Source organism: Panonychus citri, unplaced genomic scaffold, assembly GCF_014898815.1.
Source record: "Panonychus citri isolate SS breed McGregor unplaced genomic scaffold, ASM1489881v1 Contig00028, whole genome shotgun sequence".
Lineage (NCBI taxonomy): Eukaryota > Metazoa > Arthropoda > Arachnida > Trombidiformes > Tetranychidae > Panonychus > Panonychus citri.
The window spans coordinates 2,246,774-2,260,626 of NW_026515433.1; the positions used below are offsets into that span (position 1 = coordinate 2,246,774).

At 32.8% G+C, this 13,853-nt stretch overlaps 1 protein-coding gene across 5 annotated transcripts in view; it reads left to right on the forward strand.

Annotated features, from left to right (window-relative positions):
• LOC128396867 (putative polypeptide N-acetylgalactosaminyltransferase 9) overlaps nucleotides 1–12,953 on the forward strand; it is a 45,684-nt gene extending 32,731 nt beyond the window's left edge. For all 5 annotated transcript variants that reach the window (XM_053357502.1, XM_053357504.1, XM_053357503.1 and 2 more), the window contains 8 exons: nucleotides 6,227–6,393; nucleotides 7,343–7,724; nucleotides 7,813–7,930; nucleotides 8,440–8,625; nucleotides 11,209–11,337; nucleotides 11,702–11,818; nucleotides 12,280–12,408; nucleotides 12,503–12,953. In XM_053357502.1, the coding sequence (XP_053213477.1) occupies nucleotides 6,227–6,393; nucleotides 7,343–7,724; nucleotides 7,813–7,930; nucleotides 8,440–8,625; nucleotides 11,209–11,337; nucleotides 11,702–11,818; nucleotides 12,280–12,408; nucleotides 12,503–12,655 (1,381 nt within the window). In that variant the 3' untranslated portion in view covers nucleotides 12,656–12,953. The remainder of the gene's footprint in view (nucleotides 1–6,226; nucleotides 6,394–7,342; nucleotides 7,725–7,812; nucleotides 7,931–8,439; nucleotides 8,626–11,208; nucleotides 11,338–11,701; nucleotides 11,819–12,279; nucleotides 12,409–12,502) is intronic.
• The last annotated feature ends 900 nt before the right edge of the window (nucleotides 12,954–13,853 follow it).

Sequence of the window (13,853 nt, forward strand, 5' to 3'; positions counted from 1 at the left end):
CAAAGTTACAAGAATAATGAGATGGCAAAATGATCTAAGTGAATTCGACTTCGATGTTGAATATTTAAAAGGTGAAAAACATCCGGCAGATTGTTTCTCAAGGTCTAATGAATGGTCTCATAGACAAAAAGGAGAAATGCCTGATGATCATTATGATCGTTATTTAAATTGTGTGTTCCCTTACAAGGACGATGTTATCATGGAAGATATCGAACTTGTTGAAGAATCTTCAACAATCGAGAAGGAAACCCAGAAGATTCTTCTAGGTTTAGTTCGTGAATTCGATTATCTTGACAGTGAACAAGAACGATGGTTTTTGAATCAACTTAAAACTCCAATGATTGGTAAACAATCCGAATTAAAAGAAAAACAGTTAAGTGATTCTCGTTGTAAAATGTTAAAAGGCGAATTGGCAAAAGGTCGTCTAACAAAGAAATACGAAATAAGAGATGGAATCTTATTTAGAAAGAATAAAGATAAAAGTTCAAGTTTTTATCTCCCTGACAGTTTAATCGATAAAGTGTTTGAACAGTACCACTCATCAATTGAGGCTGGTCATTTTGGTTTCAAACCAACTTTCAACAAAATCAAATTAGATTTTTGGTTTCCTCATATGGAAGAGATAATCAAAGATCGTATCGCTTCCTGTGAACGATGTCAAGAATACAAGGTGAAGACAACAAAAGTTGGTAAGGCGAAAGCTATGAAAATTCCAAACCAACCATTCGAAAGGATTCAAATGGACATGATTGGCCCATTTCCAACAACGAAAAGTGGAAATCGAGTCGTCATTGTTTGTGTTGATGTGTTAACAAGATATGGTATTGCTAAGCCATTCAAGAAAGGAACAAGTAAAGAAGTTGTTTCAATGTTAGATTGTATTGTGAATCAATTCGGTACACCCAAAGTGATACAATCAGATAATGGACAAAATTTTACATCAAAAGAAGTTAAAGAGTTTGCTGAATTGCATCAAATCAAGTTAATCAATTCAACTGTCTACCATCCTCAGACTAATGGTCTTGTGGAAAGACTAAATGGAATAATTAAAACAAGGATGTCGCTCTACAGCGAAGACTCTTCGCAGTGGGACCGAATGCTACAACAAAATGTGTACAGTTACAATACTTCAATCAAATCAAATCTTGGTAAATCACCGTTTCAACTGTTGTTCAATTATGAACCAAGATCATCTTTACACAACGAGCTTGAAATTGATCCACTATACAAAGAGGAGGACATTAAAGAAGTTCGAAAAGAAGTGAAAGAAAAATTGGAAGAAAATTCTGAGAAATCAGCTTATGAAAGAAATAAAACAATGAAAGAACCTGATTACATTCGTGGTGATATTGTGAAAGTTAAGCCTATTCCATATACAACTGGTCCGGCAATGAGAAAGAAAAAATTCAGTGGTCGATATATTGTTGTCCAACCTTATGAATCCACCGCTAAATTAGTTTGTTTATTCAATGGAAAAGTGAAAATTGTTAATTACGATAGGATGAAGAAGATAATTTGTGATCCTCCATCCAATCTAAAACAAATCATGGACAAACATCCTGAAGAAACAAGGAAAACGGAAGAAGAATCTTCTCCCGAATTTCAGCAACAAAGTGTTGTGAATGTAAAGACAAATGAAATTGTGAATGAATCAACTCTAGATGAAGAAGAATCTTCTTCATTGAAAGTGAAACACCGTAAAGAAATGAATGAAAAGAGAAAATCTAGTCAAAATGAAATTATTTGTGAATCAACTGAAAGTGATGATGATTTTCATGACGCTAAAACGGATGAAGAATCTTCAATCCATAAAAGCCAAGTGAAAACAAGAAAGAAATTGAATGACTCTGATAAACAATCAACTGTTTTGAATGATAATTCAAATTGTGATAAGTGTTCTGATGAAGAATCTTCATCAAATAAAGGTGAAGAGATTCAATGTGAGAACAATGGAAAAGGTAATGATGAAGAATCGTCGTCATTTCCTGAAGCCATTGATAATTATGATGTTACAACAGAAGAGGAAGAAGAAAGTGTTGAAATTGCTAAAAAGCAAAGAAAGAAAAGAGAGAAAAGAATTTGGCCTACTCATCAAATGGAGAGAAGGACCAGATCATCTTTAAATCATCAAATTTAATCTATATATTTGGGGTCAGATACTAACTTCTAACGGGTTAGGTTAGGTTAGGTATCTTCAGATTAGCCGGAGAATCTCCGACCATCTAATTAAATAAAAATTAAATTCTTAAAATTAATTCAAATTACAAAAAAAAAAGAAAACCAAAGTTTAAATTTCCCAATTCTCAAATAATTAATTAATTAATTCGAAATTGAAACAAAAAGCAAATTAATGAAAATAAGCTACCACTAGGTGTCACCAATATAGATAAAGCCAATCAACCATAACCTTGGCGACAACCCATTAATCATTCAATCAGTTAAAGTTAATTGGTGACCATAATTAATTCATCGTGGTGAAAATCTAATTTTAATTAATTATTCATCATAATTTTATGTGTTTTTGTGTTAATTGAACGACGGAGAATCTCCATCTTCAATCGAAATCAATTGTCAACGTGAAAATCAACAAGTTAATTAAATCGTTCTCATCATCAATTCAACCATCCATTAGAAATAGAGAATCTCCATTTCTTTTGTTCTTGTGATCGTCTCCAAAAATGGAAACATTTGGATCATTCTGGAAAGTGGACAGAGAATCTCTATCCATTCTGGTGAAAGATAAATTAACGAAAACCTTCGGTGTTGATCGAGCTACAATTCCGCTCAGTGATTACAGACCAGGATTAACTCTAGATGAGAAACCAAGGAACGACAACAACCAATATCTTATTGAAATTTCTTGCAAATTTTGTAACCATGTTGCTGTTCACCCTTTCAAATGTGATTCATGTAAGGAATATTACTGCCGCTGTTGTGCTGTTCTACTACATTCAATCGACCAGAAATTTCGAGGCAACAATCAACCAAATTTGGAACAAATCGAAGGGAAAAATTTTCTTTGTGTCTCTTGTCCATCATCACGTTTAACCAAATTAATAAGACTCAATAGTGATGAGATAAAAATGTTTAGTGAGCTGAAAGTTAAGTGTAGAATCTACGCTTGTACATTCGCTGGAAAATATTATGAAACGTTGAAGCATCTTCAACATTGTCAAGGAGACGAATTTAAGGTCAACTCGATTTTGAATTACCTGTGGTTCGAAACTAAAGAAGGATCTCCAAGACAAGGAAGACAATTGGAAGGAAATTTCAAGACTCTACAAGAGTTTAATAAAGCCTTTGATGTTCGCCTCATGATTCAAGATCCTCAGAGTTTGGAATCAGTCGATTTCCGAGCTGAGAAAATTATTTGTGATAAAAACAATCCAAAGATCCAAAAGAAGATTACTATTGGATTACCAAAGAGAGAAGTTATATTGGTTCGACCACCAACAAGAGCTAAAGAATCTTCAGCTCAAGTTGTCAAGCCATTGTGGTGTTTACCAGAACAACTCATCTATTCGGATGTAGACTCTACGCCGAATTCATCACAAGAAAAAGATAATGAAAAATTGAGTTTAAAAGCTAAAGAAGCTGAGAAGCCAATTAGAGAAGAGTCTTCTCCGATTCCATCAACTTCAACTGGTTTAGTCGAAGAGAGATATAAGCCAAAAGATATTTCATCATTTTCTGTCGAACAACCGACTGATTGGAATTCTGAAGCTGCGATTGCTGCTAAAGCTACTGTGGTAGAAGTTGATTGGGATGAAATCAGTAGAAATTGGCCAACAAATGAAACAATTAATAACAAGAGAAGTTCATCTATCAATTTGGAACTTAAGAAAGAACTTGAACCAACTGGTGCTCGTCCGAATAAACCAAAAGTTTCAATCATCGACATCATTCTGGATCCAAATTTGTCTCAAGAAGAAAAAGAAAAGAAAATTAAACGTAAAAAGAAAGAAGAGAAACTCAAAGCCGCTGGTAAATTATCGAGACAAGATGTTAACCGCCGAGAAAAGATTCGTTCATTTTTGGCTAAACACTCTAACAGTGAGATTCTCAGAACTTCTGATAAGCCTCATGCTCGAAGAATCTTCGAAGCTTGGAAAGAGCTCAGAGAGGAAAACGTTAAAATTTGTGCCTTAGACATTGAGAAAGCTAAGATCAAAACAATGAGTGGAGAAAAAGATCTTCCAGTTTGGATTGGCCTCGTTGATATCGAAGCTAACATTAGATTTAACAAAATCATTAGATATCCAGTTGACTCTATTGTTGATCTGAGAACCGAGTGTCATGGTCTTACATGGGATATAGTTAAAGGAGCTGAAGCGTTTGGAATCGTAAGAAAACAATTGATTCCTATTCTTATGGAATACGATCGCATAATTGTCGCTGGTGGATTACTTGACTTCATGTCTATGGGATTTACTATTGATGATTGGAATTTCATTCGACCTCGTATTCGAGATATTAACTATTATTATAGTTGTCGTTATAATGTAGAACAACTTGGCCTTCGCTTTATAACCTTTCTATTGTTTGGAACAATAATTCAAGAAAACGCTCACTCTCCAATTGTCGATGCGGGATTCACTTTGTATGCCTACATCATCGATTACAAGGAATTTGAAAAAGTTCATCAAGAAGCAACTCAAGGATTGGAATGGATGAATCCATGGCCTCATATCCGTTACCCGCTCAATGCTCAAATGTCGTTATTACAAAAAGAAGTTCTCAACGAAATAAAAGACTGGCCAATCGATATAAGGAAAAGACCAAAGAAAGAATGGGGACTAAGCAAATCATGGGATCCATATGGATTATTAGATACTGAAGGTGTCCAACTCCGTCCACCTTATAGTGAAGTTCCTATGAGATTATTCAATAAATGGAAACCGAAACCAAGATCATTTGCTCTAATTCCGAAACAAAGCAAAGGACGACGTTGACCGAGTGGCATACGTGGAGTCGAAGAATCTTCAACATCCCTGAACATGATGAATCTTCTCGCTCCATTACCTTTTGACACACTGGGACAACGGCAACCCCGGGGCTCTGTAAGGGGATTAGCTTTGTTTAGATGTAATTAGTTAACAACCCCTCTTATCTCTGATTACATCATTTCTCTCAAGGGATTAACCCACAACAATTAGTATTTAAGGTGCTTGTCGAAGACTCTTCAACAAGCACACACAGAAGTACTAGCTACTAAAAGCTTACTCATTTAATTTGTGTTTCAACTTTAAATTCATGTTTAATTAATTTCCCCTAATCATCTTAACCCAGTTCCCTCCTTTCAGTATTTAACTTCCGACTTTTGTACTTTAACTACTTCCGTTTAACTATTTAGTATTTGATTCAATAAAGTGTTCACCCGATACCAGATCTTGAGTTAAAATTGTAATGTTTGATCCCCGTGATATCTTACAATGATAAAAGTTCTGGCTACAGATCAGAATCTCAATCATTCCGATGATCATTGTGTCAACTTGAACAATTTCCCATTATCGATATTGAATCAGAACTTTTTCTCCGTCATAATTTATATCAAACAGAATTTGTGATTTTCTTTCTCCCCAAAGATTCATGAGCTCAATTCCCATGGTAATTTGAGTAATAAAAGCAACAGAAAACACAAAATAACTAAAATAATAATAATTCTTGGAAATTTTTACATTTACAGTTTTTGGGATAAAAATTGAAATTTCCCTTCAAAACTTTCATAGCATTTTCAGTCCCGTGATGATTTACAGGGAAAAGTTTCAATCAGTTCAATCATGACTGATCTAAACTTTCTAATAGTATATTGGTAGCCATGATATTTACTCAACTTTGAGGAAAAAGTTCCCAAATTATCATGATTGTGAATGATGAAAGTTGAATTCTTTTCAACTGAATATCAATCATACAACAGAATTACATCAACATTGTAATTGGATGTACATATATACATGAAAGTATTATCACCATGAACTCAGTTCTGATTAGATTATTCAGAATTTCTTGTTTCTCTGTTTACATTTGTCTCTTAACTTGTGTTAATATTATTACATTTGCGATAATAATGATGATAATTTGATAACATTCATGATTCAATTGAATTTGAGGATTTAATGAGCACAAAAAGTGGAATCCTTTCAGAATTTCATTTGAACTTTTCCATTGAAATTAAATTCCATCAATTACCTTCGATCACTAATTATTCTGATTCTGATTCTTTCAGGTGTAAAGCTGAGAAATATCATCAAGATCTACCACCAACCAGTGTCATAATATGTTTCCATAACGAAGCCTGGTCTGTTCTGCTACGAACTGTTCACTCGGTTCTAGATCGATCCCCTGAAAATCTGATCAAAGAGATAATATTGGTGGATGATTTTTCCGATAGAGGTGAGAATTTATCAAATTCCATAGTCAATGAGAAGGTGAAGAAATGAGAAATTGAAATTCTAAAATTTAAAACTAATCCTGTCTTGGAATTTTTCCTCTCGATTCCCAAGTTTCATCAAAGAATTTTTCCTTCAAAGTTCTGACAGAATTTTCTGTTTACTATCGTTAGAATTTACATTCATCATGATGCTACAGTTCTAGAATTTCTCAGTAGTATCAGAACTTTTTTTCTGCTTGTTGATTGAATTAACATTTAAGAGGCTGGCTAATAATTCCCATTAGCCATGTCACCAGAACTGAAAATCTCATGAAATATGTTTACTTATCATCTAATACGATGATGATTATCATCATGTTCTGATAATGACAAGTTCTTGAAGCCTTGAGGGGGTTGTACCTTGAGATTAGATGTCGGTAGAGGGAAAATAATCATAAGGGTGACATATACACATCGAACATGTTATTAGAACTATTAGAACTTTTTTCTCTCTCTCTCTTCTCAATGAATAAATATCTTTTCTCGGAACTGCAATTATCTTTTTATAATGATAATAATAATTCATGTGGTAATCTTTATGTGATTAGTTTCAGGTGCTAATTGAGTGACATGATGGTAATAGAAAAAGAAAAGTTCTGACAATTGAGTTCGATAAGTTTAACATGTTTCGATTTTTCTTATTTTCCTTAATTCTCTGAGTAACAGATTAATCTATGAATGTTTCTCATTTAGATGAAGATAAGTTCCAACCTTATATATAACAACAATTGAGGAGGAGAAAAAAGTTCTTAAAGTCATAAGCAAACTAATTGGAAACTTGATTAACCAGAAGAAAAGACTAATTAATTTCTTTGTTTATTTTTACCTTGAAAATTATTTTCGATCTCAACTAACTTGATGATTTGTGATCTCGTTTGTTTGCAATTATCTTCCTGACAATTAACCATGAAGAGGATCTAATGAAACCCCTGGAAGAATATGTTAAACCACTGGGAAAGGTGAAAGTTATCCGAGCCAAACAACGAGAAGGGCTCATTCGAGCTCGATTATTAGGTGCCAATGTTGCGACCGCTCCCGTCCTTACCTACCTTGATTCCCACTGTGAGTGTACCGAAGGCTGGTTAGAGCCACTTCTTGATAGGATAGCCCGTGATCCATCAACGGTCGTCTGTCCAGTGATCGATGTGATCAACGATAAAACTTTTGAATACCATTACCGGGGAGATGCAAATTCAATCAATGTCGGTGGATTTGACTGGAATCTTCAGTTCAACTGGCACGCGATTCCTGATCGGGAAAAGAAACGCCGAGGTCATTCAACTGATCCAGTCAGGTAAAAGCTCAATCAACTTAACAATAGAAATGTAAACAATTAACTAATTCTATTGTTGGTGTTTTCTTTCATTCATCTACTACAATAGATCACCTACCATGGCGGGTGGACTGTTTTCCATAAGTAAAGAGTTTTTTGATCGACTTGGTACTTATGATAGTGGATTTGATATTTGGGGTGGTGAAAATTTGGAATTATCATTCAAGGTAAATTGAAGGTTGATTTAAATTGCTAATTAAGTTTCAATGTAAACAAAAAGTAAAATCAATTAATCTCGTCATCATGAATAATTGAATCAACAATCAATTCCCAAAGAGGAAGATGAAAAATTAACAAGCTAAGTCAAAGAGAGAATGAGATGAGATATAAATATTTCATATCATGGAAAGCGGATAAAAAAGTTCTGATCTTCTAGATAGAAACTTAATCCGGATAAAAAACGAAAAAAATTCTCTCTCTCTCTCTTCTTATCATCTACACACCAGAATTGATTCATTGTTTTCATCCTCTAACTTGACTGTAAATGTCATCGGATTATCATCTCATGTGAATGATGATTCAGAACTTTTTTCATGATGAGATTTTTTTTTCGAAATCTTTTTTCTTTTATTAACTTTTTTTCCTCTTTCTCTCCTTTGTCTCTGAAAATGGATTGGGTGATTATCTGATTTCGATGATAATTCTTGATCTCTCTCTCTCTCTCTCTCTTAAATAGACCTGGATGTGTGGTGGAGTTTTAGAGATAATCCCATGTTCTCATGTTGGTCACATATTTCGAAGTCGAAGTCCATATAAATGGAAAACTGGAGTAAATGTTCTAGTTCGAAATTCAATTCGATTAGCTGAAGTTTGGATGGATGATTATAAAAAATATTACTACCAGAGAATTGGAAATAATCTGGTAAGTTAACATCTTCTATCTACCATTAGTTATAAATATATCTACTATCATGATATCATTTAGAATATAATCACTCCCACTTAAAGTATATTCGTAGTTAATATCATCAGAAAAACACCATTGATATGGAGAGGATTTTGAAGCCTCATCAAGTTTCAATGAAGCTGAAGATTTGATTTCATGGAAATAATGAAAAAAAAAGGTTATCCCTCTAATCGTCAAAACTCAGAATCTTGAGTCTCTATCGTTAAACAAGTAACCAGAAAGTATCTCAAAAGATTTATCCCTTGTCGATAATATTTTAGTGATAAAGATAAAGATTCTGATTCATCCCATGGTGATAATATACATGGAGAAACAACTTGAGGATAGAGTTGGGATTGAGAAAATTATTGTTCCTCTGAGGATTAACTGTAAATGTTGATTCAAATGTTGATAAAAATTCAAACATTGATCAACCTCAACTGATTGATTATAACTCAAGTTTCTGTGGTGATAAAATTATCATGTTTCAAATTTACATGGTGATAATTATCATATTATTATTGGAAGAAAATATTTCTATTAAATTATTAGAAAATGAAAAAAATGGAAGATTAAGTTTTCGCCATCATCAAGTGAACTTTTTTCTAATTTGAAATATTATCCCTCGATTCTCAGTGATGATGAAGATGAAACTTGATGGATGATAAATACTTATTTCGTCTCTCTCTCTCTTCTCATCTTTTTCTTATCTTCCCTCGTCTCCATGATCGATTGATGATTATGCTCACTTTACACAGAATCTGCTCTAGAGATACTGTCAATCTTTAGCAATCTTCCACCACCCACTCATGAGAACTTGTTCTTATTATTCTTTCAAGTTCTATTCTACATTCTCCCTAGATACTTTTTTTATTCTTTATTCTTAGCATCCTCATGTTCATCATCATCATCAGGAATTATCAGAATCCTTCTAAACAACAACATTCTTATATATTTAATACTATCACCATTCTCAACTCCCAATAGTTGAGTTAACTTATTTGCCAATAGCATTTTCATCATCATTATTATCATCCCACCCTCATCATCATCATCATCATCATCTAACAACACTTGACTTTATTATGTATCAACATTGATGCTGTAACAATTTTCATCTTCTTGTTGTCTTCTCGTTATTATATTATCTTTGAATTTTTTTCTCTTTTTTCCACCTTCCTCTTCCCTCTCCCACCCTCTCATCATCAATATGATATTATGCTATTATGAAATGAACAATGAGCTCTCTCTCTCTCTCTCTCTCTCTTCATGGAGATAATATTATATAATTTATCATCTTCTTCATCCCAATTTAAGCATTTAGCTCAGACATTTGTAGTTACTACTTTTTTTTTGCTTTTCTCTGTTTCAGTTTCCATATCATATTTTTCAGAATGACAATAAGTCATATAAATATCATTCCAATATCATCAGTCAACATATTCTTTTGTTTTTTTTGTCATCATCATTGAATCAATTTCAATATTAATACATGATAATCATACGGAAACTTTGGTCTCCCTTAATGTTAAAAATTCAGCAAATTTTCATCATGTTATCAACCCTCTTCCTCCACTTACTTGGATATACTACTGAGTATCAACCCTCCCCGGGAATCAACATGATGATGTTCAGTAAATCTAATATGTAGACGAGGAAAAAAATAAGATATTAATACATTTATATATTTATAATAATAATGATTTACATTTTCGAAAAGTTCGAATAGGGAAAAGAGAAGAAAAAAAAATTGAGATAGAAAACAATGGAATATGAATAATATCATTGGAATAATTTTCTTCTCTCTCTCTCTCTCTCTCTCTCTCTCTCTCTCTCTTATTCTTCAGGTTCAAATACCTTGAATATCATAAATCATGATGATAAGTTGTTGTTGTTACTATTCAGTAGATTATTGAGAATCGACTAATAGTATTATCATGATAGTTACTCATGTTATTATGCTCGATATTTTGTTCTGAACTTTGTTTTTCTCGAAAACACATCGAAGATGTAAAAAAAGTTCTTCCAATGACTTTTCATTTGTCTATTCCATCTTCATGTTGACTTTTCTCTTCTTTTTCTTTCGAAACAAATGATTTTAACATTTTGTTTCTTTTTTTCCTTGATAATCATTTAAATTCTGGTTCACATGATTTTCAGAATTCCCTCTAAAGTTCATCTTATTTACCTGAATTTTAACCTTGATTGTCTTTGATTTTCTTCTTCAGAATCATCAAGAGATTCAAAATTTTCAGCAGAATTTTTGTTCCTTTATCAGAACTTATAGTCTTTTTCTAGGTAGAAGATAATTCGTATTATTTATCCTTAGATATCCAAAGAATTTTTCGAAAATTTTCCAACACTTGATCAGAATTACAACTGAATTGATCATGAAATTGATTTTCTATTCCACGTGATCTATTGAAAAGTGAAAAAGTTCAGGAAGAAATTTCATCAACCTGATCTTTGTTTTCTTTTCCTTCTCTTTCCATCCTCATCCTCACCATTTTCACTTTATCATTCATCTTGTTTCATCCATATTGTTTAATTTACCCTCAGGGCGATTATGGTGATGTTACTGGCCGTAAGAAGCTCAGGAAAGAGTTGAACTGTAAATCATTTGAATGGTATGTCAAGAACGTTTATCCTGAGTTATTTATACCCGGTGAAGCTGTTGCTTCAGGGGAGGTAAGTTCATTTCGATTCTTTCTATTTACCTTTCACCTTCATCTCTCATCGTATCTCTTTCTGAGAATAATCTTCATATGAACATATATTATAAATCTAAAACACCAGTGGGTACTTGAAACTATCCGAATTCATCAATCACCTCTAAATTAATGATCACCTTTTATGTAATAATAATAATAACAATCAATTTAATTCATCATTTTCAAAACTTATTCTTGGCCATGATGTTGATAGTAATCATTACTATTATTAATTGTTGAAATTACCGATAATATTATCTATTATTTTGTTACCCCCCTTTGCAATAGATTAAGACAGAGATTAATTCATTTTATTTTTCCTTTTTTCTTGATGAATTCAGGTTCGTAACATGGGAGGTGATGTATCATCCAAGATGTGCCTTGATTCACCAGCACGTAAACAAGATTATCATAAACCAGTGGGCCTTTATCCTTGTCATAGTCAAGGAGGCAATCAGGTAAAATCAATAATAAACTAATTAAAATTTAATGAAATTTAATCCACTTCCTGTAAGAGTTTTACATCAACTTGATTCACCCTAAGGGCACAATGAAAATCTAACAATACTCAATAGTCACATGAACTTTTCTTGTTGTTTTTGCAACACCAAAGTGGCATTCAGGGTGGATTTTGATAGAAACAGAGGAGAGAGAGAGAGAGAGAGAGAGTGGGATAAGATGATTGAGATTAGTAGCAAAAGAGACAACAACAATAACAATAGTTTGCCTGTAGGCGATTATTATTATTGAGCATATGGAAAAAAACTCAGGGAATTGGAATATTTTTCTGCTGAAATTGATTCCAATAAGATTTCAATGTTGAAGAAAAAAAAAGTTCTAATCTTGTTATTTCATTCTTTCTTTCATTTTGTCCTAACCTTCAATCTTTGGCGATTCTTTGACCTTCAACCTTGAACAGTATTTCCTACTATCTAAAGAGGGTGAGATCCGTCGAGACGAGGCCTGCCTCGATTACGCTGGTAAAGACGTTGTCCTTTATCCTTGTCATGGAGCCAAAGGTAACCAACTTTGGATATACGATGATGAGGTAAGTTGGAAACATTAACTGACCATTAACAGCGGAACTGGTCATCAACTATTTTCCATTTAAATTTAATCGTTTATCTTTCAATCAATTTCAGAATAATCAAATCAAACATGGAAGCTCTGGAAAGTGCCTTGAAATGTCACCCAAACGGGAAAAACTATGGATGAGACCTTGTTCATCCGATAATCTGAACCAGAAATGGAGATTCCAGAATTTTGATCCGTCCAAATTTACCAAATTGGTGTAACAATTTACCCTAAATGATACGATCATTTTAATATATACTCATCATCATCTTCATTAACGTCATCATCTAATTTTCAATTTCGATCGTTAATCTCAATGAGAATATTTTTTTTCTTCCCTGTAAAACCTATCCGAAAGTTGAAGTTTCCATGAAGGGAATAATCCATAATATATATTATTTACTACTCGAAGATAATTATATCAATTGCCAATTGTAAATCTCTGAATCTTTGTAAGTTTATTTTTCACAATTAAAGAATGAAAAAAAAACAAGACAACAATTAACAACAACATCGTTTACTCAATTTAATTCAATGGAGTTTTTTTCATTCACCAAATTGCAATTGATTGAAGGCTTGATTTCATGACGGTCATGATGATGAGAAATAAAAAAGAAAGAACAAAAAAAAAGTTCTAAAGATGAATGAGAGAGAACAAAAAATCGATCATTTCTCTAAGGTTCTTCATCTTTTCTTCATCATCCAAATTGCTGAGAATAAAGAATCTACTCATCATGTAGCCATGGGATAGAAATATTCATGGGAATATCTGTTTGTTCAGAATTGAGATAAAGATAAATGTCTAAAAAATGATTTCCTTCATGATGCTCATCATCATCATCATCATCAGTTGATCAACAAACAACAACAATCTATTTTTTTGAGGTTTCCATTTGTTGATAATGTTTTCTTACTAATATCTTCACCATGATGAACATGATGATAATAATAGAAGCACAAATTGATCCATTTTCTTGGACTGTTAACATGATTACTTTTTCATTGTTCAACTAATCGATGATTTCAATGGTTCCAATAATGATGATGACGATGATGAAGATGAGTCTCTTTCATCTGACTCGACTATGTATCGATTCATGATGATTGTATTAGCTACTTGTTCCTTATTAAAAATCTTCCAATAATCATCAACATCATCGTAAAGATGAAGATGAGAAGAGAAAATCATCAAGTTAATGAAGTTTTCCATTAAAGGGAAAAAGAAACTTTGTCTTTGAAAAGATTTTCGGAGCGACAATTTCAATGGTAAATCGAAACGAAGCGAAACGAATGGAAATTAAATCGAATCGTAGATTTATTCTCAACATAAATCAAAAGGAAAACAAACAGATGAAGAAGGTGATGATGATGAAGAAAAGGAAGAGATAGAGATAGAGATAAAGATGGAGATCGAGAGAG